The sequence below is a fragment of the Cetorhinus maximus genome, chromosome 19 (assembly GCF_964194155.1).
Source record: "Cetorhinus maximus chromosome 19, sCetMax3.hap1.1, whole genome shotgun sequence".
Classification (NCBI taxonomy): domain Eukaryota; kingdom Metazoa; phylum Chordata; class Chondrichthyes; order Lamniformes; family Cetorhinidae; genus Cetorhinus; species Cetorhinus maximus.
This window is the reverse complement of record NC_135897.1, coordinates 90,328,339-90,355,782: the sequence shown is the minus strand read 5'-3', so window position 1 is coordinate 90,355,782 and position 27,444 is coordinate 90,328,339. Positions and strand designations below refer to the sequence as shown.

The 27,444-nt window shown below is 43.7% G+C and overlaps 1 protein-coding gene and 1 long non-coding RNA gene across 2 annotated transcripts in view; both read left to right on the top strand.

Annotated features, from left to right (window-relative positions):
• Positions 1 to 14,977, top strand: part of eif2b5 (eukaryotic translation initiation factor 2B, subunit 5 epsilon) — a 57,672-nt gene extending 42,695 nt beyond the window's left edge. The window contains exons 14-16 of the mRNA XM_078564362.1: positions 5,032 to 5,157; positions 8,163 to 8,273; positions 11,145 to 14,977. Coding sequence (XP_078420488.1) covers positions 5,032 to 5,157; positions 8,163 to 8,273; positions 11,145 to 11,207 — 300 coding nt within the window. The 3' untranslated portion in view covers positions 11,208 to 14,977. The remainder of the gene's footprint in view (positions 1 to 5,031; positions 5,158 to 8,162; positions 8,274 to 11,144) is intronic.
• Positions 1 to 21,395, top strand: part of LOC144694029 (uncharacterized) — a 406,257-nt gene extending 384,862 nt beyond the window's left edge. The window contains exon 2 of the long non-coding RNA XR_013579637.1: positions 17,408 to 21,395. This is a non-coding gene — a long non-coding RNA (uncharacterized LOC144694029). The remainder of the gene's footprint in view (positions 1 to 17,407) is intronic.
• The last annotated feature ends 6,049 nt before the right edge of the window (positions 21,396 to 27,444 follow it).

The window sequence follows — 27,444 nt, the reverse complement described above, 5'->3', positions numbered from 1 at the left end:
TATACCACATTACTCATTTGTGTGATAGGCAGAACTTCTTTTTGGCTTGACTGCAGCACGCTATTCATGTTGAATATCGTCCGGAAGAGTGCAAGGCAAGAAGCTATGACATGTCTTTTTTTCCAACAATAATAAGATTCTAGTAATCTCAGCCTTGAAAATCACATTTGACACCCAGACTCCACAGATTTATAGGAGAAAGAATCCAGATTTCCAGCATCCTTTGTGTGAAGAGGTGCTTCCTGATTTCACACCTGAATGGTTCATTGGTTTTGTATTTTTCCCCACCCAGAGGATCTAATTTCTCTGCTTCAACTAAATCAGATACTTTGGTCATTTGAAACACCTTGATTAGATCACCCTTCAATCTTCTAAACTCAATGGGATAAAAACCAAGTTTATGTCCTCATTTTACATTTTTAAGTTCTGGTAATGTACTAGATGAATTTACCCTGAACCTCCTCCAAAGCCAGTATATCCTTGCTGAGTTGCGGTGTTCAGAACTGAATGTAGTACTCCAGATGTGGTCTGACTGCAGCTTTATGTAACAGTAGCATTACTTCCTTCCCTTTATATTCCAGCCCGTTTGCGATAAAGGCCAACGTTCCATTAGCTTTTTTTGATTGTCTGTTTGCGTTTGTGCCTGTGCACTGGCTTTTAGCGATTTGTGTACACGGACGCCCAACACATGAGAACACCACCACCTGGAAGTTTCCCTCCAAGCCACACACCATCCTGACTTTGAAACATACCGGCGTTCCTTCACTGTCGCTTGATTAAAATCCTGGGACTCCCTCCCTAACAGTACTGTGCACCACATGGACTGCAGCAGTTCAAGAAGATAGTTTACCACCACCACCTCAGGGGCAATTAAGGTTGGGCAATAATCGCTGGCCTAGCCAGCGACGCCCACATCCCGTGAATGAATAAAATAAAATCTCTTTGCTCATCCAAAGCTCCTCATTTCCCACCCTGAAGGCATTATCCTGATTTGCCTTTCTCAGATCTCACATGTGCCCATATTGAAGTCCATTTGATCCACTCATGGTCTCACTCTGTGCCTTCCTACTCCCATCTGCCCAAATTAATGTAAAATAATATAAAAGGCAAATTACTGCAGATTCAGGAAATTGAAATATATACGCAGGAAATGCTGCAAATATTCAGCAGGTTAGCCTCCAATCTGTGGAGATTCTTCTCTACTCACCTTCCTCCTTTCCCTATCTCTACTTCCTGAAAACCTTTGCCAGTTCTGATTAAAGGACGCAGACCTGAAACGTTAACTCTGTTTCTCTCTCTCTCTGCATGCTGCCAGACCTGCTGAGCATCTCCAGTATTTTCTGGAGTTTTTTAACCACAAATTAATGATTGTTAGTAAAGCTCAGATTTTAGTAGCTTGCAGGTCTTTTGTGGGGGAAGGGTGAAGGAGAGATGAAGTAAAGGGGGTCAGTAATCTACAGAATGGTTGAGTCAAGAGGTGGAGACAGTGCAATAAGCCTTGACAACACAGTGTTGGATATTCCAAATATAAAGTGGTTTTTCATGTTCGCAGGATGTATGAAGCTATAGGTGGTCAAGAAAAGACCATCTATCTATCCAGCCTATCCCAAACTCTACATTTAAACATCTTGACCCCTGAGTGTTTCCTCCCATCAGTCATCCTTGACGAGGCAAAAGAAGCAGAGTTTAAAAAAAAAAAAGCCCTAAGCTACTTCAGTGGGTGAGGAAGATCTGTGAAATTCCCTTCCAGTCCTGAGGATGGTCAAACAATTTCCAGCCAAACACCGTGACCATGAACTCCATAGCCAGCAGCCTACCTGTTTATCGTACTCTGTGATAGGGAGATGGTGGCGTAGTGGTAATGTCACTGGACGAGTAATCCAGAGGCCCAGGCCAACGCTGTGGGTTCAAATCCCACCATGGCAGCTGGTGGAGTTTAAATTCAATCAATAAATTAAATGAATTAAAAATAATATGGCCTCAGTAATGACGAGCATGAATGCCCTTTAGGAAAGGCAATTTGCCCATCCTTACCTGCTCTGGCCTACATGTGACTCCAGACTCACAGCAATGTGGTTGACTCTTAACTGCTCTCATGGGCATTTAGGGATGGGCAACAAATGCTAGCCTTGCCAGTGATGCCCATATCCTATGAACAAATAGAAAAAGTGTCTGCCGATCGCCCTCTCTGCACACTAACCGTTGATCAGAAAAGGTCAGCAACATGCTCAAACTCCTACCTGTGAGCAGAAGTTGTGCATATAACATATGTGAGTGAGTGTGTCTGTCTCCTGAACTTCCAACTGTGTGTAGGTGTGGTGTGTGTTAATTACCAATTACTTACTTTTGAAAGTGCAGTCACTTTTGTAATGTGAACAAGCATGGTAGCAAATCTGTGCTCAGCAAGGCCCTAAAAACAGCAATGAAGTGAATGGCCAACTAACCCTTTAGAGGGACAAGAGGATATGGTTCCAATGAGCACACCAGGTGCAGCTATAAGACATGACTGGGAACGGCTGTACTGAGTTGCCAAATTGTCTAAAATGTGAAAAATGTTGGCACCGTGCTCTGACTGCAGGGAAACAGATTAAAAGATAAGATTTGCTATTACTGACGTGATAAGAATCGCTGCAGGCCCATGTACGAGCATATGAAGCAGGAGTAGCCCATTTGTCCCCTTTAGCCTGCTGCACCATTTGATAAGATCGTGGCTGATCAGAATGTGGCCTTTATTTTCCTGTCTAGTCCCAATACCCTTTGACTGCCTTATCAGTCAAGAACCTATCTAACTCTGCCTCCATTGCTCTCTGGAGAAGAGAATTCCACAGACTAATAAGAGAAACAAATTCTGCTCACCTCTGTCTTGATTGGGAGACATCCTCTTTTTAAACTGTATCCCCACAAGGGGAAACATCCTCTAAGCATCCAACTTGTCAAGTCCCCTCAGGACCTGATATGTTTCAATTAGATCATCTCTTCTAAACTTGTTCAACCTTTCCTCATAAGAATAACCCCTTCACCCAAGGAATCAGTCGAGTGAAGCTTCTCTGAACTGCTACTGCAATTTTATCCTTTTTTAAGGAGACTAAAACTGTACACATTACTCCAGATGTGGTCTCGCCAACGCCCTGTACAACTGTAGCAAGACAGCCCTACTTTTATAAAAGCAAAAAACTGCAGATGCTGGAAATCCAAAACAAAAATAAAAATACCTGGAAAAACTCAGCAGGTCTGACAGCACCTGCGGAGAGGAACACAGTTAACGTTTTGAGTCCGTCTGACTCTTCAACAGAACTACTTTTATATTCCATTCCCCTTGCAATAAATGATAACATTTCATTTGCCTTCCAAATCACTTGCTGTGCCTACAGACTATCTTTTTGTGATTCATGTACCGGGAATTCTGCAAACTCTCTCCATTTAATTAATACACTGCTTTTCTATTTTTTTCCCCACCAAAGTGGACAAGTTCAGCTTTTCCCACATTATACCCTAGTGTGTGCACAGTGTCTCTAGACACTGTATCACAGATTGTACCACAATTTACAAGGCCAATGGTCTAACTTCTCATCCATAGGATCCCACCTCCGACAGAGCAGCATTTCCTCAGTATTGCACTCGAAGTGTTAGCCTGGATTATGTACTCAAGTGTCTGGTGTGATAATTGGAAGCAAAGCTTTCAGACCAAGGCAAGAGCTAACGCCCATCGAGTCATTGGTCGTGTAGTTTGGTTTTATTTCTTGAGGGACATTGTGAGCACAGACCCTCACTCAATGGTGCAGCAGTATTACTTTGAGAAAACCCTGATTGGACTGTAGAGCTGGACATGACTTGGCAGGGCATGAGGAGCCTGGGGTGCTGCCAGCCTTTCAGTTGGTGATAAAATTTCAACACTTTTCACTGGTACAGAATGCCAGCAGATTCATTTGGTGGTTTGTGAATCAGGTGGCAATTGACTGTGGAAGGTAAGAGAAGTGCTGGGGGGATTAATGTCAACAAGTTGAGGAAGGGAATCTGAGCACTGAGTGCTGCAATACCATTTCCAAGGAACGGACCTTGAACCAGCACAGAGCAACAAACTTTACCTTGCAAAATGGGTCTGACACAGAATGAGAAATGAGTTAACAGTGGAGCCGTAAGCACACTCTTCAGGGAGCACACTCTTTAGGTTGCAAACTCTGTTTTCAGCTCATGAAAGTCAGCAGTGAGTGAGATGGAATGCCCCCACTTGCCTGAATGTGTGCAGCTGTGACAACTTTCAAAACTCAACACAATCAGAACAAAGTAGACCGCTTCATCGGCAGCCCATCCATCAACTCAAACATCCACTCACTACACCTCCAGCACACTGTGGCTGCAGCGTATACCATTTTCAAGATGTACTGCAGCAACTCGCCAAGGCTCCTATGAAAGTATCTTTCAAACATACCACCTGTGCCACCTAGAAGGGCAAGAACAGCAAATGCATGGGGAACACCACCACCCGCAAGTTCCCCTCCAAGCCACACACCAACCTGACTTGGAACTATATCGCTATTCCTTCACTGTTGTTGGGTCAAAATCTTGGAACTATACTGTGGGTGTACCTATACTACATGGCCTGCAGCAGTTCAAGAAAACTCCCCATCACCTTCTCGAGAGCAACTAGGGATGGACAGTAAATGCTGGCCATATTAGTGATGAGACTGAATGATTTTTTATTTATTTTTAATGTTTAATCTTTGTGGGGTGGCCTGACCAGTGAGAATAATATTAGCTTATGGATGCGGTCATTCAAGCAGAATTTAAAATTTGGCGTCAGTGATTTTTTTTTTTTCTGTGGACGATCACAATATCTGTGGAAACTGCGCAGGACGGCATGACTGTAAAACACGGTGAATCTATTCTTATTGCACCCCATTATCAGTTGGTATATTGAGGGCATTAAACCTGATAATGACCCAGAACCAAGATTTCTGTATTGTAACATCACCAACCTCAAATTGAAAGTGAGAGAGAATGTGTGACTTTTTTTTTCCCTCTCTATTTCAGCTTCTGAAGAATTGGGCACAGGTATTCAAGAATTATATTAAGCGGGCCGTAGATCACCAGAACTGTCTAGTTGCTTTTGAGGAGTTTTTCACTGAACACGAGAGGCTCTGGCCTGTCCTCGTCAAGGTACTGTACACTTTCACTTCACCTCTTGTTTGTTTATTAACCACCACCTGCTATTCCAGCTCTTTTTTGAGAGATGTTGGCCGAAGCAACCCCCAGGGACTCTATATGTTCCTGTCCACAATCAGCTGTCATCACAGCTGCAGGAGCTGGGAGGCACACCTTCACTGCTGCCCTTTCACTAACACGGCTGAAATCTAGTGTGATACAGAAAGAAAGAAATAGAGAAAGTAGGAACTAAATTTCATTTATATAGTGCCTTTTGTGACCTCGAAGCATCCCAAAGAACTTTACAGGCAACCAAGTAATTTTTAAAGTGGAGTCACTGTTGTAATTTAGAAAATTAAGGAGGCAATTTGTACGGAACAAGATCCCAAAACAGCAATATGATTATGACCAGATAATTTTTTTGTTACTGATGTTGATTGAGGGAGGACTATTTTGCTCTTCCTTGACATTGTACCATGGAGCCTTCTCCATCCACCCAGGACAATGGATGGGGCCTTGGTTTAAGCTCTCATCCAAAAGACAGCACCTCTGTCAGGGGAGCACGACTGCACTAAGAGAGACAGCAAAGGTTTTGTGCTCAAGACTGATTGCCTTCTGTGTATTTTCTATATTAGTAAAAATTCCTACCTTTCCTGTTTCTCCCCCTTCCCTCTTTTGAGAGTGCTGATTGCTGGTCAGAGTGCAGTTACACAGGAGTCAGGTACACTGAGGCACATTGCTTAAAGGGTCAGCTTTCACGTGACCCTTTTCAGGATGTGTTGGCAGAATATTCTACTACTGTAGCTTCAAAGCCAGGCATGTCCTAGCTGACATCCATGCACAAGATTTTTAGCAGAGGTTAAGAGATGGGGAGCAGGAATCCTGACTGATGTATCCCTCTCTGCCTAGCTCAATGCAGTCACTGTGGACAGCAGCACAGCCTGCCCTACAGCAGCTGAGGTAAAATAAGCCACTGTAGACTGGGTGGCGCCTGTCCTTTTACTGGGCTGCAAGTTATTCACTGAGCGAACTGGAGGAATCTGCGAAGATAATTTTGTGTATATTTGTGGAGGTGGTGGACACCAAAAATAGTGCACTACCTATCAAACACTCCCAGGGCAGATATAGCACCATGTTAGATACAGAGTAAATCTCTCTCTACACTGTCCCATCAAACACTCCCAGGACAGATACAGCATGGGGTTAGGTACAGAGTAAAGCTCCCTCCACTGCCCCCATCAAACACTCTCACGGCAGGTACAGCATGGGGCTAGATACAGGGTAAAGGTCCCTCCGCACTGTCCCATCAAACACTCCCAGGGCAGGTCCTCTTAACTCATTCTTTCCCAGCACATGAAAGCAATGGATTTCCTGAAGGGAAAGCTTTGCCTCATGCAATTTATCCACCTGCAGTTAGGGTTGCTGATAAAAAGTGGAAGCAGCCATCCTGGCCAATTTTCCCTTTCCTGACCAAGGACATTCAGGCCCTTTGTTAACCTCTGACCATTGCCTCAGCTGAGACCAGCTCACTCACTCTCATTGTTTTGGCACTTTGAACTGTTGCCACATGGTGGTGCTGTTAACCTCATTGTCTCGATTGCTCTGAAAAATGTGTCAGTTTGGTGTCAAAAATGTTTTTGCTCTCTTCATGTTTGGCTTTGCTGCTGAGATGTGTATTGCCAGCTGAGAGACAGTGTTGTGACTGCCTGCCTTCAGCAGGTTCCCCTTACAGGCTGATGATTATGTAGATAAAAAATCTCCCAACCATGTCCTTTAAGAGTCTGTTCAGAATTTCCTGATGACTGACCCCATCCCGTTGTCTCAGCTCCCACCCAAATGGCAACAGCTTGAGTGAGTTATCAGAAAGGTGCTGATGCCTGGTGAATCGCTAACCAGCAAAAACAGCCGATGCTCTCACGAGACAAGGAGGCAGGAAGTTGTTGATGGGGGGAGGAAGAAAATATTAAAATAAATGTGATAATGAGTGTGTGAAACTCCCGTGCTGTGTCCACCTGCACTGAGAAATGTCCAGCTGTACAATTCCCAGTTCCTGCCCTTCCAAATTTGAGTAGTGCCTGGTGAGAGTAGTGTGAACTGAATAACACTGGGGTTAACGTCTGTTTGAGGCTGCTGATATGAATGTGCGGATTCACACAGCATTAAAAAGCTTATTAGTTTCAGTGCGATTTCCTTGTGATTTCATTATGGCCTACATGTGACTCCAGACCCACAGCAACGTGGTTAACTCTTAAAATCCCCTCCGAACAAGGGTAATTAGGGATTGGCAATTAAATTCTGGCCCAGCCAGCGATGCCCACATCCCATGAACGAAAAAAAAAAATTCTGGAGACAAATTTTCCGATCATTTCAGTGTTTTTATTTCCTCCCTCGTTTTACACAATTGTCAGACAAGCAAAGGGTGATCATTTAGAGAAAAATTAACAAGAAGTTGTTTGACATCTCCGTTTATATAGTTGGGCCCTTTTGAGAGCAGGTGACAACTTGCATTAAGATGGCCTTTAACGTAGTAAAGCATCCCAAGCTGCTTCACAGGCATGCGGTCAAAACGAAATTTGTCACTCAGCCACGTGAGGAAATGTTAGGACAGGTGACCAAAAGCTTGGTCAAAGAGGTTAGTTTTAAGGAGCGTCTTAAAGGAGGGAAGAAAGGCAGAGAGGCGGAGATGTTTAGGGAGGGAATTCCAGAGGTGGCGACCTCATCAGCTGAAGGCACGGCCACTAATGGTGGAGCAATTAATGTTGGGGGATGTGCAAGAGGTCAGAATTTGAGGAGCGCAGAGTTCTCGGAGAATTGTGGGACTGGGGGTGATTACAGAGATAGGGAGGGGTGAAGCCCATGGAGGGATTTGAAAACAAGGATGAGAATTTTCAAGATGTCGCTTAACCAGGAGTCAGTGTAGATCAGTTAAGCAAAGTTTTGGATAGGCTCAAGTTTATGGAGACAAGGTTGTAAGATCTTTTAAACTGGAAGGTGATGAGTTTATTCTGTATCTGGCTCAGGCACTGATGACATTGTATCAGCTGGAAGTATTGGCTGAAGAAATCATCCTCGCTTGGTTCTCTCAGAGTGCATCTACAGAGAAGGGGAGAAAACTTCGAAAACATCAGGGGGTGAGTGTATGGCTGCTAATCTCCCTTCGATTGGTCTCTGTAGCAGTTATATTAATGAGCTCTCTACATATGGTATGGTTAAATCATACAGCACAGGAGTCCATTCAGCCTATCGCGCTTGTGCTGGTTCTTTGAAAGAGCTGTCCAATTAATCTCAGCGCCTACTCTTTTCTCATCTTGTCAAGAATTTATCCAGTTCCCTATTGAAAATTACGATTGAATCTGCTTCCACTGCCTTTGTGGGATTGCATTCCAGGTCATAACACATGCTGCAGTTCCTCATAGGCTACTTGGATTTGCTTGCCAGTTATCATATTGAATCATGGAAACTCACAGCACAGGAGGAGGCCAGTCAGCCCGTTGTTCCTTTGCTGGTTCTCTTAGTTCCACATCCCCACTTTTTGTCCATGACCCTGTAAGTCTAAAGCCCTTGTAAAATGACTTATGGAATCAGTTTCCACCACATTTTCAGGTCAAACATTCCAGATCCTGACAACTCTCTTGAGTGAAATAATTTCACCTCACCTTCCCTTGAGATCTTTTGCCAATGATTTTAAATCTGTGACCTCTGCTGATTTGTGACATTTGTCAGAGGAATTAGTTTCTCTCTATCTGCTCTCTCAAGAGCTCACATCAACCTGGAAACTTCGATTAGGTTACCTCTTAACTTTCTATCTTTTGAGGGGAACTGTCCTAACTTTTCCAATCTCTCCTGTGTCCCTATCTGTGTCCTCTGGCTACGAACCCTCCTGCCAGTGGAAACAGTCTCCCTGCCCACTCTCTGAAAACCTCCCATTTTCTGTTAACAAGATCTGTATAAGCAGTGCAGTAAATTACACTAGGCTTAAGATGTTCTCCTGCCCTACTGATCTGTGGGACCTGTGGGGCTGCGGTTGTAGTTTTATTTCTCAAGACATTTTGGCACAGCATATATTGAAAATGTCCAAGAGAGTGCTCTGGGCAGCACACAACCTTTTGTAGCCACTAGCCTGCTGACCAGAGGGTCCTCAGTGCTCACTGAGCTAATCTCAGTTGGAGGCACTACCATTTACTTGGTCAATGGGCGAGATCAGATCTTCTGCCATTCCCACTCCTGAGTACTATCCCCTGAGCCTGGCTGTAAATGTGTGTACATGACCATCAGGTGAGGATGGGATCGAGTTTGGCTGTGATGCTTTCCATTGTTGAATAGCCTGGTGGTGATGCTGCTGGGCTCATGAATGAAGATTGACCAGTTGGAAGCAAAATCAGAGTGCTGTCAGTATCCCTGCAACCATTAGCCCAGAACACACTCAGTATCCGTGCAACCATTAGCCCAGAACACACTCAGCACCCGTGCAACCATTTGCCCAGAACACACTCAGCACCCGTGCAACCATTAGCCCAGAACACACTCAGCACCCGTGCAACCATTAGCCCAGAACACTTTCAGCACCCGTGCAACCATTAGCCCAGAACACACTCAGCACCCGTGCAACCATTAGCCCAGAACACACTCAGCACCCGTGCAACCATTAGCCCAGAACACTCTCAGCACCCGTGCAACCATTAGCCCAGAACACACTCAGTATCCCTGCAACCATTAGCCCAGAACACTCTCAGCACCCGTGCAACCATTAGCCCAGAACACTCTCAGCACCCGTGCAACCATTAGCCCAGAACACTCTCAGTATCCCTGCAACCATTAGCCCAGAACACACTCAGCACCCGTGCAACCATTAGCCCAGAACACTTTCAGCACCCGTGCAACCATTAGCCCAGAACACACTCAGCACCCGTGCAACCATTAGCCCAGAACACTCTCAGCACCCGTGCAACCATTAGCCCAGAACACACTCAGTATCCCTGCAACCATTAGCCCAGAACACTCTCAGCACCCGTGCAACCATTAGCCCAGAACACTCTCGGCATCCCTGCAACCATTAGCCCAGAACACTCTCAGCACCCGTGCAACCATTAGCCCAGAACACACTCAGCACCCGTGCAACCATTAGCCCAGAACACTCTCAGCACCCCTGCAACCATTAGCCCAGAACAGTCTCAGCACCCGTGCAACCATTAGCCCAGAACACACTCAGTATCCCTGCAACCATTAGCCCAGAACACACTCAGCACCCATGCAACCATTAGCCCAGAACACTCTCAGCACCCGTGCAACCATTAGCCCAGAACACTCAGCACCCGTGCAACCATTAGCCCAGAACACACTCAGCACCCGTGCAACCATTAGCCCAGAACACACTCAGCACCCGTGCAACCATTGGCCCAGAACACACTCAGCACCCGTGCAACCATTAGCCCAGAGCCATTCATCACCTTCAGGGTAGTTGGAGATATGAATCAGCATCTTCGTTCAGTAGAGGGAGATGATTTAGCGTCTTCATTCAGTAGGGGTAGGTCAGTCAGCATCTTCGAGAGAGATGAATCAGCACCTTCAAGGAGGAGGGGGCAGAGGAGGAAAGATAAACAAGCCAGAAATAAAAGGACTTTTGTCCTATTTTGGTAACTGAGATTCAAGGTAACTAATTCTTTGTGGCCTCGGACATGTAATGGGCAATTTCATCTGGAATAATAACTCCAGGCTGATGTTATGCAAAATAGATGTATTCATTCTGGGACTTGATGCGGGTAGTTTAATTGTATTGGAACAAGGAGAGCTGTCTCTGCTGTGCACAGCAAACATCTTGCAAACAGTGTTGGATTGAAATAAGAACAGAAGTGCTGAAAAAACATGTCTGACAGCATCTCTGGGGAGAGAAACAGAGTTAACGTTTTGAGTCCAATATGACTCTCCTTCGGAACTCCAGATGGGATTGATACTGTGTGGGTTTTGCATGTTCACGTTTTGTAACTGGCTCCTTTGTTCTTCAGCTCCAGAAGTTCATCAAGTGGCTTGAAGAGGCAGAGGTAGAATCATCTGAGGGAGAGGATTAACCACATTTTACAGATTCACGCGGAGTTTTCACAAACCGCAGCGTCACCAGTGCCAGAAGTGCCCGGTCAGGTCGGCCAGACCTGAAATTCATTTGTTTGTTTAATTTTGAGTGCAAGGAGTAAAATAATTCATAAGAAGAGTGAAAGGCTCTGATCCAGATGGGAATGGTCTCTTGCCATTTGATGGCTCCTGCCAATTTCCACACTTTAGAAACACTTCAAAACTGGCACGGTCTTTCACACAGGGGACCTGTGTTTAAATCGCAAATCAGATTCATGGCATCAAAGTCTCTGCTCGCTTTTAAGGGTCGTCTGTGGGAATAGGTTTGGGCTACTCCTATTAGGCATGGGTACACATCAGAAAACACCGTCTCATCCAGCACCAAATTCTTAACCTTGCTCAGAGAAGTCACAGCCTGGCTGGTGTAGAAAATGGAAAAACAGGAGACCCTAATGCATTAAGGGGCTAGAACACATTACGGCTGTATAAAGGTTTACTTTGAATCTGACCTTTGATGTACCTGCCCTGGCAGTGTTAGATGGGGATAGTGTAGAGGGAGCTTTGCTCTGTATCTATCCCCGTGCTGTGCCTGTCTTGGGAGTGTTTGATGGGGGCAGTGTAGAGGGAACTCTATTCTCTAACCTGTGCTGAAAGTACTTGAGACACAAAATTGAGGGAACCTAACTAATACATGTTATATCTAACTCAGAATGGTTTTGGGGACTTTATTCTGTACCTAGGCCACAGTATGTCTGATCTGAGAATGCTTGCTGCTGATGATAGTTACAAAGGAAGTATTCCATTCATATCAGGAACACCCCTTACTTTGAGGGGCACAGCAATTAATTGAAAGAAAATGTGACCGATTTTAGGCGGGGTGGGGAGAGGAGGATGTTAGATTGAAAGCTTCTCACCGCTGCTCTTTCAGGAATGTCTCGTCGTAGTAGTCGTTGAACTGGAGAATAAAACCACACTGTTCAGGGACTCATTCAGTTTCCAACGTCGCCTGAAGGGAAATGACTTTGTAAATAACTCTGTCTCCCTCCACTTGAGATGCTGCTGAGTGATTCGAAACAGGCACGAGGCAGAGTTAAGTAGGGTTTGTGGTGCCAAGAAGGACAGACTGTGGTGTCAGAAGGAAAAGCTTTCCTTTCCCCAAGCGGCAGTGCCAGAGCTTCATATCTTTACTGCCTTCATCCTGAACAATAATGTGGACCTTGAGCACTGCAAATTCTCCATAAATGTGCAAGCAAGCCAACTCCTCAGTGTCTCCTTACAGATTATGACTCGAATATATTTGGTGATAGTGCAACAGTGAAAAGTTTCAATGGTGAACAGCTCTTTCCTAGGATCAATGGGTAAAGAATCCATACTGGTTCAAAGACCCTGGGGTGTTCTCCAAAGTCTGTGCTGAGCAAGCTGATGTCAGCAAGGAGGCTGCTAAACCTGCCCTCCATGTCCAATCCTTCTCTTCCTGATCACTGATTCTTGCTGGAAAATCACGTGTGGATTAGAACAGGATCCAGCTGAGCTGTGATGCCCCCTGTTGTCGAATAGCCACCACTCAGTATCAAAGTTGGCACAGGAAGAATGGTCATTTTGGCGAAGTATTGATAAAAACCCAGCTCCAATGGGACCCATACCCCAGTCTGGAGCCAGTGCCAGTGGTACCCTGTACCCCAACATGTATCCAGCACCTGTGAACCTATAACCCAACATAGAATAGACATGTAAGAATCCAGCTGCTGTGATACCTGTACTCCAGCATTGAGACTGTCCCTGTGCAACCTGTACACCAACAACCGCTGGCTCCTATGAAACAAAAGCCAAATGCTGCAGATGCTGGAAATCTGAAATAAAAACAAATTGCTGGAAATACTCAACAGCTCTGGCAGCATCTGTGGAGATGGAAACAGAGTTATGGTTTCAAATCGATGACTTTTCATCAAAATTAATTAAGGCTCCTGTGGAACCCATAGCCCAATGTGGACAGTTGCAAGAATAGGGAGAAAATTGGTACAAAAATATCAATTTAATGAAGCTTGCGGTGTTTTGCATAGTGTTCCCTCCAGTTGTTGACAGATGAATAACGAACAGGAGGTTTGAGTTTGCAGAGCCATGCTCAGTGTGAAAGTTAATGGATAGTAGTGAGTTCAGCTGCCGTTTGCTGAGGCAGGGAGGAGCTGGCTTTTTGAGTAATAATTAAAAGGTGCTTTTACTGGAGAGAAGCAGAGTCATCGGTGATTGTACCGCTAGCTCGCTGTCAGCTGCACTGAACAGCAGTAACCTTGGCGTCGTCTTTTTAAACCAGTTTCATGAGGACTATAACCTGTGATTTGTGCACGACTGAAAACAGAGCTAATGGGGATTTAAGTGAGGCAGCGCAACACTGGGAATCACGGCGCTGTCCTGAAACTGGCATTTGGCAGTGGCTGTATTTAGATTGTATTGTGTTTTTAGGTATTGAATTCTGTTTATATGCACATGCATGAGACAGTGAAACAAAACACTTAAATCTCAGATGAATGAATATGTAGAAATTCGCCGCAGCTCCTAAACATGCCCAAAATAAACACTGTTTAAGGAGTTTGAGATCCAATTGGAACTTGGTCAGATATTTATTTTAGCTCCTTCACCACCCTCCCCCACCCACCATGCTTTTTTTGGCACATTGAACTAAAGCACAGAAAACATTTCTATATGTAAGCATTGTGGCAGCAGAAGGGGACAGAGAGAATTAATCAATGTGCCAGAATGCTCCTGAAACTAACTTGGGCTTACTGTTGATTAATAAACTCAACATAATGGAGGATGGAGCAAGTATGTGAAATTCCTAACCCTTCTCCGAAATTGCTGTTTTATATGGAAGGCTGTTATTTAAATACATACCACAGGTGTGTATGAACAGTTTGGAGAGGTGTCAGTTGGCTGTGTAGTTTAAATCTCGCCTCTGTGTCAGTAGGCTGTGGGTTCAAGCCTCACTCTCGAGACTTGCAGTACTGAGGGAGATGCTGTCAATCGGATTATATTAAACTGAGGCTCCTATCCCAGCCATCTCAGATGGACGTAAAAGGTCCTGTGGCACTATTTTGAAGGACAGTAGGGAGTTCTCCCCAGAAGCCTGGCTAATATTTATCCCTCAATCAACATCACTAAATTATCTGGCCATTGTCACATTGCCTGTTTGTGGGATCTCACTGTGTGCAAATTGGCTGCTGTGTTTCCTACAATGCAATAGTGGCTTCACTTCAAAAGTACTTCATGGGCTATTTAATCATCTTTGGACATCCTGGGGTCAGGAATGTTGCTGTATAAATGCAAGTCTTTTCCTTTTACTGTGACTTTATTAACATCTTTATAATGTGCACCTCCCACCCACAAAGGATTGACTTAACAGTTTGTGTACCCTGACCCTTGATAGAAAATTGTCATTCAGTTTATGACTAAGCAACGTGCCGCCTCCCCTTTCTGCTTCCGAAAGCCTGGAGAATGCCAATAGTTTCTGTATGCGTCACCGTGCTGCCTTGGATTGGAGCTTTCCGATTAGGTACAGCGTGTTTAGGAACTGCGTGGGGGCGCAACGTCTGTAGCAGGATCAAGTAACCTTCCTTTAGATTCAGTGAGATGATGCTTGTGCTATCCCCTCACAATGAACCCTTTCTCAGACTAGCCAAAACTTGCAATGTGTCGAGTAACGTTCGATTTACAGAATGCACATCCATGTTGTAAACCTAACAACAACTCTGCTGGTTAAGTGCCATGGAAAGGATGCTTTGTTTTCTATTTGAACTTTGAATATTCAGAGATTTAAGGATTATCCCAGTTATCAGCTGGCTTAATTCCTCCTGTCAAAGATCATGTACATTAATTCCCCTTTCCAAAGCTTTTCATTGACGGACGCCTCAGTTCTGATTGCTGATGAGTGCATTTTAAGACCTTGAGTGTTGTAGTCATAACCAAATTGATACAGTCAAAACATAGGAACAGTTAGATTGAAAAAAATCAAGGTCCATCTAGTTGACCGTCCACCATGCTTGTCATCGCCTGACACAGCAATAATGAATACAATAAATAATCACAGCAATAAATCTCTTATCAGTGAATCCACAGCAGACCTAGACATGAGGTGAGGAAAACCCTCTGTGGTTGAGAGTTTTGGGAATCATAGGTCCAATGTCACCTGTTCCCTCCAAATATGCCATGCATCATATCTCAAATTACTCATATACTGGATCCCAAAATCTACTTACTTTCCATTTGAATGAATCAGAGGTAACTGGTTCCACTGGCTCCCAAACGACCTGTTCCATAAATTGACCATTCATTCACAGATATTGGGTGGAATTTTATGGCCCTGCCACCAGCACAACGGGGATGTAAGATTCTATCAATTGTTTCTGCAGGTTCATTTTTAATTTATCTTCCTTCAAGTGTGGGCAGTGCGCTCTGGTTCTGCTGTTCAGTGTTAGTTTTCATATGTACACTGAGGACACTCAGCTCTTCTTTACAGTCACCCCCTTAACCCTTCAACTGTCCCTAAATTATCAGACTGCTTATCTGACATCCAGTATTGGATGAGCAGAAATTCCCTCTGATTAAAAATGGGGAAGGCTGAACCCATTGTTTTTGCAACCAACTCCATTCCCTAGCTACCAACTCCATCCTTCTCCCTGCAACAACCTGAACCTGAACCTGAACCAGCCTATTCGCAACCTCGGTGTCATATTGGACCTTGAGATGAGCTTGCAACTTACGTATCTTTGTAACTAAGACTACCTCATTTCCATCTCCATAACATCACCCTGCCTCAGCTCATCTACTGCTGAAACCCTCATCAATATGTTTGTTATTTCCAAATTTGACTGTTCCAACACACAGTCATAGTAACATAGTCTTACTCCCAGAACCATACCTTACAGATAATGTCCCAGACATCACCATCCCTAGGTATGCCCTGCCCCACCGGCAGGACAGATCCAGCAAACACATACAATCAGGAGGGAGTTGCCCTTGGAGTCCTCAACATCGACTCCGGACCCCATGAAGTCTGATGGCATCAGGCCGAATGTGGGCTAGACTGGGACTGCGGCAGGCGGTGAGGGAACCGACAAGAGGGAAAAACATACTTGACCTCATCCTTACCAACCTGCCTGCCACAGTTGCATCTGCCCATGACTGTATCAGTAGAAACGACCACCACACAGTCAATGCAGAGACAAGGTCTCATCTTCACATTGAGGATATCCTCCATTGTGTTGTGTAGCACTATCATGTGCTAAATGGAAAAGATTTCGAACAGAACTAGAAACTCAAGACTGGGCAACCATGAGGCGATTTTGGCCATCAGCAGCAGCAGAATTGTACTCAATCACAATCTGTAACCTCATGGCCCAGCATATGCCCCTTCCAATAGAGAGGGGGGGGATGGTGCAGCCCTGGTTCAATGAAGAGTGATAGACAAAGCTCAGCCATTCTACAACTGATGGATTAGATCTAAACTTTGCAGTCCTGCCATATCCACTTGTGACACTTACCGGACAAGGAGGCTCCACAAATGTCCCCATCCTCAATGATGAGGGAATGCAGCACATTAGTGCAAAAAACAATGCTGTAGCATTTGCAACAATCTTCAACCAAGCTGCTGTAGTACAGCTACAACACTGGAATCTAACCGGCTATGTGGAAAATTGTCCAGGTATGTCCTGTATACAAAAAGCAGAACAAATCCAACCCAGCCAATTACTGCCCGATTAGTCTACTCTCTATCATCAATAAAATGATGGAAGGGGTCATCAATGGTGCTATCAAGTGGCGCTTGCTTAGCAATAACCTGCTCACTGATGCTCAGTTTAGGTTCTGCCAGGGCCATTCAGCTCCTGACCTCACTACAGCTTTGGTTCAAACACGGACAAAAAGAGCTGAACTCCCAAGGTGAGGTGATTTACTGCCCTTGACATCAAGGCAGTATTTGGCTGAGTGTGGCATCAAGGAGCCCTAGCAAAACTGGAGTCAATGGGAATCAGGGGAAAACTCTGCTGGTTGGAGTCATACCCGGCATAAAGGAAGATGGTTGTGGTTGTTAGAGGTCAGTCATCTCAGCTCCAGGAAATCACTGCAGGAGTTCCTCAGGGTAGTGTCCTCGGCCCAACCATCTTCAGCTGCTTCATCAATGACCTTCCTTCCATCATAAGGTCAGAAGTGGGGATGTTCGCTGATGATTGCACAAAAACAGTCTTTGGAACCAAAACAGAAAATGCTGGTAAATCTAAGGTCTGACAGCATCTGTGGAGAGAGAAACAGAGTTAACATTTCGAATCCATATGACCCTTCTTCAGAGCTAAAGAGAAGTAGAAATGTGGTGAAATTTATACTGTTTAATGGGGGTCGAGCAGGTGAAGCTGGATAGAAGGTCAACGATAGGTGGGGACAAAGGAGAGATTGACAAAGATGTCATGAACAAAAGGACAAAGGGAGTAACACTTTGTGCTCCACCTGCTCCACCCCCTCTCCTTAAACAGTATAAATTTGATCACATTGCTACATCTCTTTAGCTCTGAAAAAGGGTCATATGGATTCGAAAGGTTATTTCTGTTTCTCTCTCCACAGATGCTGTCAGACCTGCTGAGTATTTCCAGCATTTTCTGTTTTTGTTTCAGATTTCCAACATCCGCAGCATTTTGCTTTTAAACAGTCTTTGGAACTCTCCTCCTGAAATGGCGGCAGAAGCAGAATGTTTGAATATTTTCAAGGATAGATTCTTGGTAAGCAAGGGGGTGATAGGTTATCAGGGGCAGGTGGGATGCAGATTTGAGGTTACATTCAGATCCGCCATGATCTTATTAGATGGCACAGCAGGCTCGAGGGGACGAATGGCCTGCTCCTGCTCCTTGTTCGTATGTTCAGCACCATTCAAGACTCCTAGATATTGAAGCAGTCCATGTCCAAATGCAGCAAGAACTGGACAATAGCCAGGTTTGGGCTGACAAGCGGCAAGTAACATTTGCACCACACAAGTGCCAGGCAACGACCATCTCCAATAAGAGAGGATCTAACCATTGGCATTCAATGGCATGACCATCGCTGAATCCCCCACTATCAACATCCTGGGCATTATCATTGACCAGAAGCTGAACTAGACCAGCCATATAAATACTGTGGCTACAAGAGCTGCCTTCTTGAACCACTGCAGTCCACGTGGTGTAGGCACACCCACAGTGCTGTTAGGGAGGGACTGCAGCGGTTCAAGAAGCTCACCACCACCTTTTATGAGCAATTAGGGATGGGCAATAAATGTTGGTTTAGCCAGCGATGCCTGCATTCCATGAATGAATTTTTAGAAAAGTCATTCCTGCCTGGCCTAGTTTTCCTAAACTTGGTCATCTGAAACACTTGACCTTATTGTAATTCTCACCAAGCTGTGTTTACCCATCACCCCTATGCTCAATTACCTCCACAACCCACCAAGATATATCTCATTCTGGCCCCTTGAGCATCCCCATTTTATTTGTTCCACCGTTGGTGATTATGCTTTCAGCTGCCTAGGCTCTAAGCACACAGATTCCCTCCCTAGGCCTCTCTTTCCTCCTTAGAATCTAGCTCTTTGAGCAAGCTTTTGGCCATGTGCCCTAATGTTGCTTTGTGGCTCAGTGTCAGATTTAGCTTCACAGTGCTCCTATGAAGTGTCTTGGGATAATTTATTCTGTTACATAAATAAAAGTTATTCTAAACAAGGTGAAACAGCTCATGGTCAATATAATCTAGTCTTTATGGAAATCTAAAAGCAGCTTGGAGGCAGTCGTGATGAAACTACACCTTGCACTGATCAACTCAGAGCATACCTCAAATACTGTGCCTGATATTCAAGACATTCAGGGCCTGCCAGTGCTATAGAGGGAGAACCGCAGGCTGATCCCTGTATAGTATCAGAGAACTGGATTAGGAGGAGGGAAGAGAGAAGAAGCTGAGGCTTTGCAAGTTTGAAAAGAGAAAACACAAGATGGTAATTGTTCAGAAGCTGTTATCCTTGGCTGGAGAGCATGGAACTTGAGGTCATAGCTTCAGAGTAAGGGAGCGGTCAATTAGAACCGAGGTGAGAAATGTCTTCAGAGAGCTGGCAGTCTTTGGAATTCTCTACCCTAAAGAGTTGTTTCACCTTGCTTAGAATAACTTGTATTTATATAACACATGTAATGTGGTCAGTCACCCCAAGATGCATCCAGGAGCATTGTTAAGCAAAATTTGAGACCAAGCCACATAAGGCAATATTAGATCAGGTAGCCAAAAGCTTGGTCAAAGAGGTAGGTTTTAAGGAGCTTTTAAATGAGAAAAGAAAGGTAAGAGTGTCAGAAAAGTTAGGGGAGGGAACATACTCAGGCTTAATTTCATTTTAAAATTCTCATCCTTGTTTTCAAACCCCTCTAAGACCTCACCCCTCCATATCTCTAACCTCCACCATTCCCACAACCTCTCCAGGAACTCTACGTTCCAAGAAGTTTCTGTTCATATCCTACTCACTACCCTACAATTAGCAGCCTTGCCTTCAGAAACCTAGACACTGAGCTGTGGAATTCCCTTCCTAAATCTGTTCATCTCCTAAGACCTCTGAAACCTTAGGCAAGCTTTTGGTCACCTCTCCCAATGTCTCCTTATGTGGGTCTATGTAAAATTTAACCTTGTTTATGCTTGGGAAGTGTATTGGAATGTTTTACAACATTTAAGGTGCTGTATGTAAATGCAAGTTGTTACTAGACCCCTTTGTCAAGTCAGCAGTTTAAACTACATTCTGCTAAACAGAATGCATGTTTAATAATCTTCCAGCTCATGGTCTTTAAGGAGTGCCCAGAGAGTCCAAATGGGCGTTATACAATGAGGGCATGGCTTTATCAGTTTCAGGAGGCAGCACTGGGAACACTGGAGAGGAGGCCTGGGGACTGAAGATGCAAGAGTATTTTGAGGGGTCCCAGGGTCTGGGATAGGAGCACCAAAATCCACAATAATTGGGAGACAATGAGAACTTTGTTGGGGCTGATCTTAGGATCACTGAGTACTGGCAATGTAATCCAGGAGTATAGGAGTTCTGGATTGTGGACGGGGTGCGAGGTAGGGAGTCTGAGAAGGATGATCCTGGTGTCCATTAGGATTATAAGTGTTTGTGCAGCATATAGAATTGCTATAGTTGGAGGAAGGGTTACAAGCAATATTGGAGGAGTACAAGGTGCATCAGTCTTTGTATGTATGTTGGATGGGCATGGTATTGGGGGAAGAGCAGGAAAATTGGACTCAGAGGCCCTTGACTCTTTCAGAACAATAAGTGCCACTCTACCATATGCTCCCACCCATCACCTGACTCAATTACAGCCCTTTTACAGCTTCAGCTATAACCCCACCCCACTCCACGTTCTCCACATCATTAGTGCAGACTCTCTCTATATTCCTGCTTTAAAGCCTTTGAGTAAATGTTTTGCTATCAAAATTAATGGATGGAAAATCACAGGCTGCATTTGCACATTCTCCCAATAGGTTTTCCTTGCATGCATCAGAAATATAAAGATTACCCTATAGTATACTGTTACTATTAGTGAATTTCCAGGTTTAATAAAAATAAATTTCCATAAATTGTGCCTGATCAATCGCTCAGATTGATTGCCAAGTTGCAAATTTTCATAAGGGAAAAAATGTAAGCCTCAAAAATGTTTCAGAAGAGAAAGAATTTTACTTCAAGATATACAAAAATCAAGATATGAAGTGGCTTTAAAAAAAAGCATTCCATAAATAATTTATTTATAAAACCATCAACAAAAACATAACAGATGCTGTCTGTTTAAGCAGTTGGTAACAGAGAACATCATTTGTTAAACCACTTCCCTGCAATATAACTGAAAATTCAATCTCCAGCTTCTTTCTCATCTCTTGGGTATAGGCAAAGAAACTCTCACCCTCAGAGGATATGGTGGTGAGGGGGTTGTGGTGGAGCACAGAACTTCCCCAGCTGTTGATGTACAGATTTTGTATGCTGGGGAAGTTTGCAAACTGCACGTGCTCAGAATGCAGAAATGAGGTTAATGCCCTCCAATCATTCTTGAGTTTAAAACATATCCTGTTGAAACATGTTGAGGGGTTGAAGTGAACAATTTTTTAAAAGGCATTAAAAGACATCAGTATGTAAATTAAATTGTGTTATTGTGAAATACCTGTTGTTTGTTTTCTATTTGTTAACAAGTCCACCTATAATTCAGCCCAATTTTCACTGACCGACATTGGCACCTGGTCCCTCTTCCTTCCGTGCTGCGTTTTCTACTTCAAATCCCATCTCGTGCCCGACAATTCCCTCCCGCCTCAGAAAAAATAATCTCTGGGGCAGCATTTCCACTTTGGAGGCAATCAGCAATTTGGGCGCAAATTGTGCTGGCTTTCTGAAGTGAAGCTCATTTCCATAATCAAAAACTTAAGTCTTTCATGAACCAGTGTATTTGGACACCTTGCATTAAACAATGCTCATCAATGTATTTAAGGGTGGTATCCTGGTGCATTTTTACTAATACAGCTGAGAAAAGCCTAAATCAGGGCTAACGTGCATGTATGTGAATGCACGGAGTGTGGTTAATAAGATTGATGAACTGCAGGCACAGATTGACAAATGGAATTATGATTTTATTGCTATAACAGAGATCTGGCGCAAAGAAGGGCAGGACTGGGCGTTAAATATTCCTGGGTACAACATGTTTAGGAGAGACAAGAAAGGAAGAAAGTGGGGATGGTGGGGGAGTGGCAACATTGATTAAAGATGGCATTACAGTACTGTAGAGAGAGGATGTTCCAGAGGGGTCAAGGACGGAGTCCCTGGCTAGACGTAAGGAATGAAAAAGATGCAATAACATTGATTGGTGTAGTATATAGACAACCAACTAGTGGAAGGGATGTGGAGAAACAAATTTGCAGAGAAATTATGGAGAGGTGCAAAATTATGGAGTAATCATAAAGGGGGACTTCAATTATCCAAATTTAGATTGGGACAGGAATAGTACAAAAGGACAAGAGGGGTGAGAGATCCTGGAATGTTTTCAAGATAATTTCCTGCAGCAGGTGCTAGAGGACTGGAGAATTGTGAATGTTACACCCTTGTTCAAAAAGGGGTGCAAGGCAACTACAGACAAGTCAGTTTGACCTCTGGCAGGGAAACATCTGGAAACTATAGAACAGAATAAAATCAACAATCACTTAGAGACAAGTGCAGGATAATTAAGGAAAGCCAGCATGGATTCATTAAGGGAAAATTGTGTTTAACTAACTTGCTGGAATTTTTTTGAGGAGGTAACAGGGAAGGCTGCTAAGGGAAACTGTTGATGTGGTGTATATAGATTTTCTCAAGGCTTTTGATACAGTGCCACACAACAGACTCGTGAGCAAAATTTTGGTCACGGAATAAAGGATAGTGATAAATGGTTGTTTTTAAGATTGGAGGAAGGTTTGTCATGAAGTTCCCCAGGGTTCAGTGTTGGGACCCTCTCTCTTCCTGATATATATTAATGACCTAGACTGTGGTGTGCAGGGCATGATTTCAAAACTTGCAGATGATATGAAGATTGGAACTGTTGTCAACTGTGATGGGGATTGTCTTGGACTTCAAAAGAACATAGACATATTGGTGGATTGGGAAGACAAGTGGCAGATGAAGTTCAATGCAGAGAAGTGTGAGGTGATTAATTTTGGCATGAAAGATATGGTGAGACAGTATAAAATAAAGGGAGAGCCTCCAAAGGAGGTGCAGGAACAGAGGGACCTCGGTTTATACGTACGTAGGTCATTGAAGATGGCAGGGCATGTTGAGAGAGCAGTTAATAAAGCATATAGTGTCTTGGGCTTTATTAATAGGGGCATTAAGTACAAGAGTAAGGAGGTCATGTTGAATTTGTATGAGACACTAGTTAGGCCTCATCTGGAGTGCTGCGTCCAGTTCTGGGCACCATATTTGAAGAAGGATGTGAAGGCATTGGAGAGAGTACAGGGGAGATTCACAAGAATGATTCCAGGGATGAAGAACTGTCGTTAGGAGGATAGATTAGAGAGGTTGGGACTGTTTTCCTTGGAGAAAAGAAGGCTGTGAGGAGATTTGATGGAGGTATTCAAGATCCTGAGGGGTATGGACAGGGTAAATAGTGAGAAACTGTTCCCACTCGAGAGAGCATCAAGAACTAGGAGGCACAGATTCAAAATAATTGGCAAAAGGAGTAAATGTGATGTGAGGAAAATGTTTTCATCCAGAGGGTGAAGAAACTTCCTGAACGAGTGGTGGAGGCAGATTCAATCGAGGTATTCAAAAAGGAATTGGATTGCTACCTGAAAAGAGAGAATGTGCAAGATTATGGGAATAAGGCAGGGGAGTGGGACTAGGTAGAATGCTCTTTCAGAGAGCCAGTGTAGACTCGATCAGCCAAGTGGCCTCCTGCTGCACTGTAAAGATACTGTGAAAATGGGTTTATCCACAAAAATCAGCATTTTTAATCAAAGTGCCTAGACCAGCAACAAGAGTAACCTGATTTAGTATATTTGAAAATGAATTTTAAAAAACTATACTGAATCATTTACAGGAGTAAAGTACAGGAGTCAGTTTCTTCATAAAGTAAATATTTAATATTTTAAAACCTTTAAAAAGTAATGTCTTTGTGCCTAAAGAAAACCTTAATGTTTAATTATGAACAGCCTCCTCAAATGGGCACAACTGGCAGGAATTTGCCACCCTCATTTAATTCAGATTGAGGACATGACTAGTGAGTGTGGTCATCTTCCAGCACAATGTTTTCTAAACCAATGTAAAGGACCAGGAAACACAGTTGTGCTGGATGTAACCCACGCTTGAAATTCCTTAATCTTTTACACTAGTTTGGCCAATTTCATATAAATTGTGCAAATCACCCCCCTTTGCCACACTATTGGCAGTCATTCCTTTAACGGCTAAGATACCCTTCCTAATCTCACTTCCTCTGGCGTGGTGTCTTTGTTTCCCTCTGAAGTTTTAAAGGCACAATATGTGCATCCGCGTATCAATACAATGCGTGTGATTTTTGATTTTTCTGTTTTAAATTATTGAAATTGTGGAACTACATTGAATTTAGAAAATCATTCAGCCTAATTGATCTATGCCAATGTTTAAATTCTACATGAGCCTCCTCCCACCCCTCTCCATCTCACCCTATCAACACGGCCTTCCATTATTTTCTTCCTCATGTGCTTGTATAACTTCCCCTTAAACACATTGATGTTATTCACCTCAACTACTACTTGCGAGCCCCACATTCTCACCATTCTGGGTAAAGAAATTTCTCCTGAATTCTCTATTGGATTTATTAATGACTACTTTATATTTATGAACCCTAATTTTGGTCTCCTCCACAGTCAGAATCATAGAGCGCTTGTAGCACAGAAGGAGGCCAATCTACCTGTTGGAATCCTTGGTGTCAAGGATGATTCTTTCTTGTGGATAGCTGGATGGAATTGTGTTGTCAGTGTTGCCTGTGTGTTCATAGTTGTCTTCTAAATCCATATCTTAGTCTTGCAGGCTCTCCCACAGTAAGGACATTAGTTGTTGGCCGAAATGGTGGTGGATTGTTGGCTTGAGCAGCTGCCCTCTTTCCACCTCTCCCACCGTTCTCTCTCAGCGACTGCTCTTGTTTGGAAGACCTTCATGATGGATCACCATTTTGATCGTGATTGGTGATCTACTTTCCCTATGTTGATGTTCATCGAGCAGACCCTCATGGAGGTTTTGAGATTGTCTTTGAAACATTTCATTTCCTTTGGCCCCCATGTGAATGGACTCCATGGTGTAGATCTGAGTTCAGCACCTGTTTGGGGGAGTCTTGAGTCAGGCATTCTGGCAACATGTCCCACCCATCTCAGCTAATGTGAGATTATCATGGCCTCTATACTTGGCATGTCTGTGACTTGGAGGGTGCTCATGTTTGTGTTTTTGTCATCCCATTTAATGCACAAGATCCTTCTAAGATAGCTTTGATGATGTTGTTCTAGAGGGCATCTATATGGTATCTATAAGTTTTACAAGCTTCAGCACTATAAGGAAGGGTGGGTAGAACCATGGCCCAATAGACGTTGAGTTTAGAGTCAAGTATGATATCACAATTCTCGAAAACCTGAGAACGTAATTTACCACTGGCTGAGTTAGCACATTGGATTCATTGGTGTACCTCGTCATCAATGCCAGTTTTTTGGGATAGATAGCTTCCAGATATGGGAAGTGAGGGACATTTTCGAGAACTTCACCATGAATCCCAATTAAAGGCATTGCATTTGATACATTTGGTGTAGATTAGTAAGAGGACTTTGGTCTTCATGGTAAGTCACATTCAGGGTTGTGTCATTGCACCAACACTATTCTCAATCTTTCTTGGAGCAATGCTGCAACTGACTACTGGCTGGCGCCCTTCTCCCAGGTGTGATAATAACACATTATTAACTAAGGATAAACTCTTCAACTTCAACCGGCTGAAGGCCAAAACCAAGCCAACAACAACTTGTGTAATAGAACTATGGTATGCTGATGATGCACAAGTTAGTGCTCACTCTGAAGAAGAACTACAACAGATAATTGATATATTCACAGAAGCCTACAAGAAAAGGAGGCCTTTTTTTTCTGTCAAACCTGTGCTGGCTGCCTTCAATAGCTAGTCACCATCTGTCCTTTCCCCATAGTCCTGCAAATTTTTTCCCTTTAAGTACTGACCTAATATCCTTTGCAAGGCCATGATTGAATCCGCCTCTATCACTCTTTCAGGCAATACCTTCTAGATCATAACCACTCGCTGCCATAAAAAAGATCATCTTCATGGCATATTTGATACTTGAGAAGTAGAAATATTTTGCCTATGTTGCCTAACAAATGCCTTCATAATTTTAAAGATCTACATTAATTCACCATCAGTCTTCTCATTTCTAGAGCAGGGGTTTCCAACCTGTGTGTTGTGACCCAGGACAATCAATTGGGGTTATGATCTCTCAGGCAGCAATGGTGACTCTGGAGTGGAGACTCAGATTTGACAGTCCTGTGACTGGCTCTGAGACCCTTTTAAATGCACATGATTTTTTTGCCTGTGGGCATGACCTAATCCAATGAGCTCTGAGGCCCGATTGCTGACACCAACAAACACTGCAAAATGGTGCCTGTATCCCTGCTATTTAAACCCTTACCTCACTGAACAACTCTCTGCCCCCTAATTTTAAATCTGGGGTCACACCTAGTGTGTAGCATTAAAATGCAATCAGAGTAGAAAAAAGTATGGCAGACACTGCTCTAGAGAATAGAACACCAACCTATCCAGACCTTCTTGATAACTATAATTTATCAGTTCTGGTATCAGTCTTGTAAACCTCTGTGGCACCTTCTCCAGTGCCTCTATATCCATTGGAGACCAGAACTTCAAAATGCAGTTACTGAGAAAAAGAAGATTACCATTTTTTTTTTCAGAAAACACTGAGTGATCCAATAGGTCAATTGACAAACTGTGATGGTGGAATGTTGACATAAGATTCCACCATTATGGAATGTGTATATGGAGATTTTCAATGTTAAATGCTGCTAAAGAAGTATTTAGCCCAGTGAGTGGATAAGCTACCCAGATCAAAAAGGTCCCATATTCAATCCTTGAGTTACATTATCTGAGCCAGCGAAGCAGTGAGATGTCCTTGGCACCTGTGTTGGAGAGAGAAACTTATGTGAAGATATCGCTTTCCTGATTGTTATCAAGGGACCCCAAGCTGCAATTGTCCTCATGTAACTAATGGTTGAGGTCAGTATTGCTCAGTGCTATTAGGTAAGGAATTCCAAGATGTTGACCCAGTGACAATGAAGGAGCAGTGATATGTTTCCAAGTCAGGATGACATGTGACTTGAAGGGAAAAATGGAGGTTGTGGTGTTCTCAGGCACCTGTCGCACTTGTCCTTTTAGGTGGCTGAGATCACGGGACTGGGAGGTGCTGCTGAAGAAGCCTTGGTGAGTTACTGCAGGGCATGTCATAGAAGGTACTCAGAGCACCCAGGGTGTGTCAGTGGTGGAGGGAGAACCATGTCTTATCCCCAATACAAGCCCTAACTGAGAGTGGCAAACTGCGCACACAACAGGGATAAGATGTGGAAATCTCTGTGTCTATGAGTCACATCCACACTGGGATGTGTACTTAGCAACCAAATCAGCAGGGAAACACAAAGTGAGGAAGCAGGTAGAT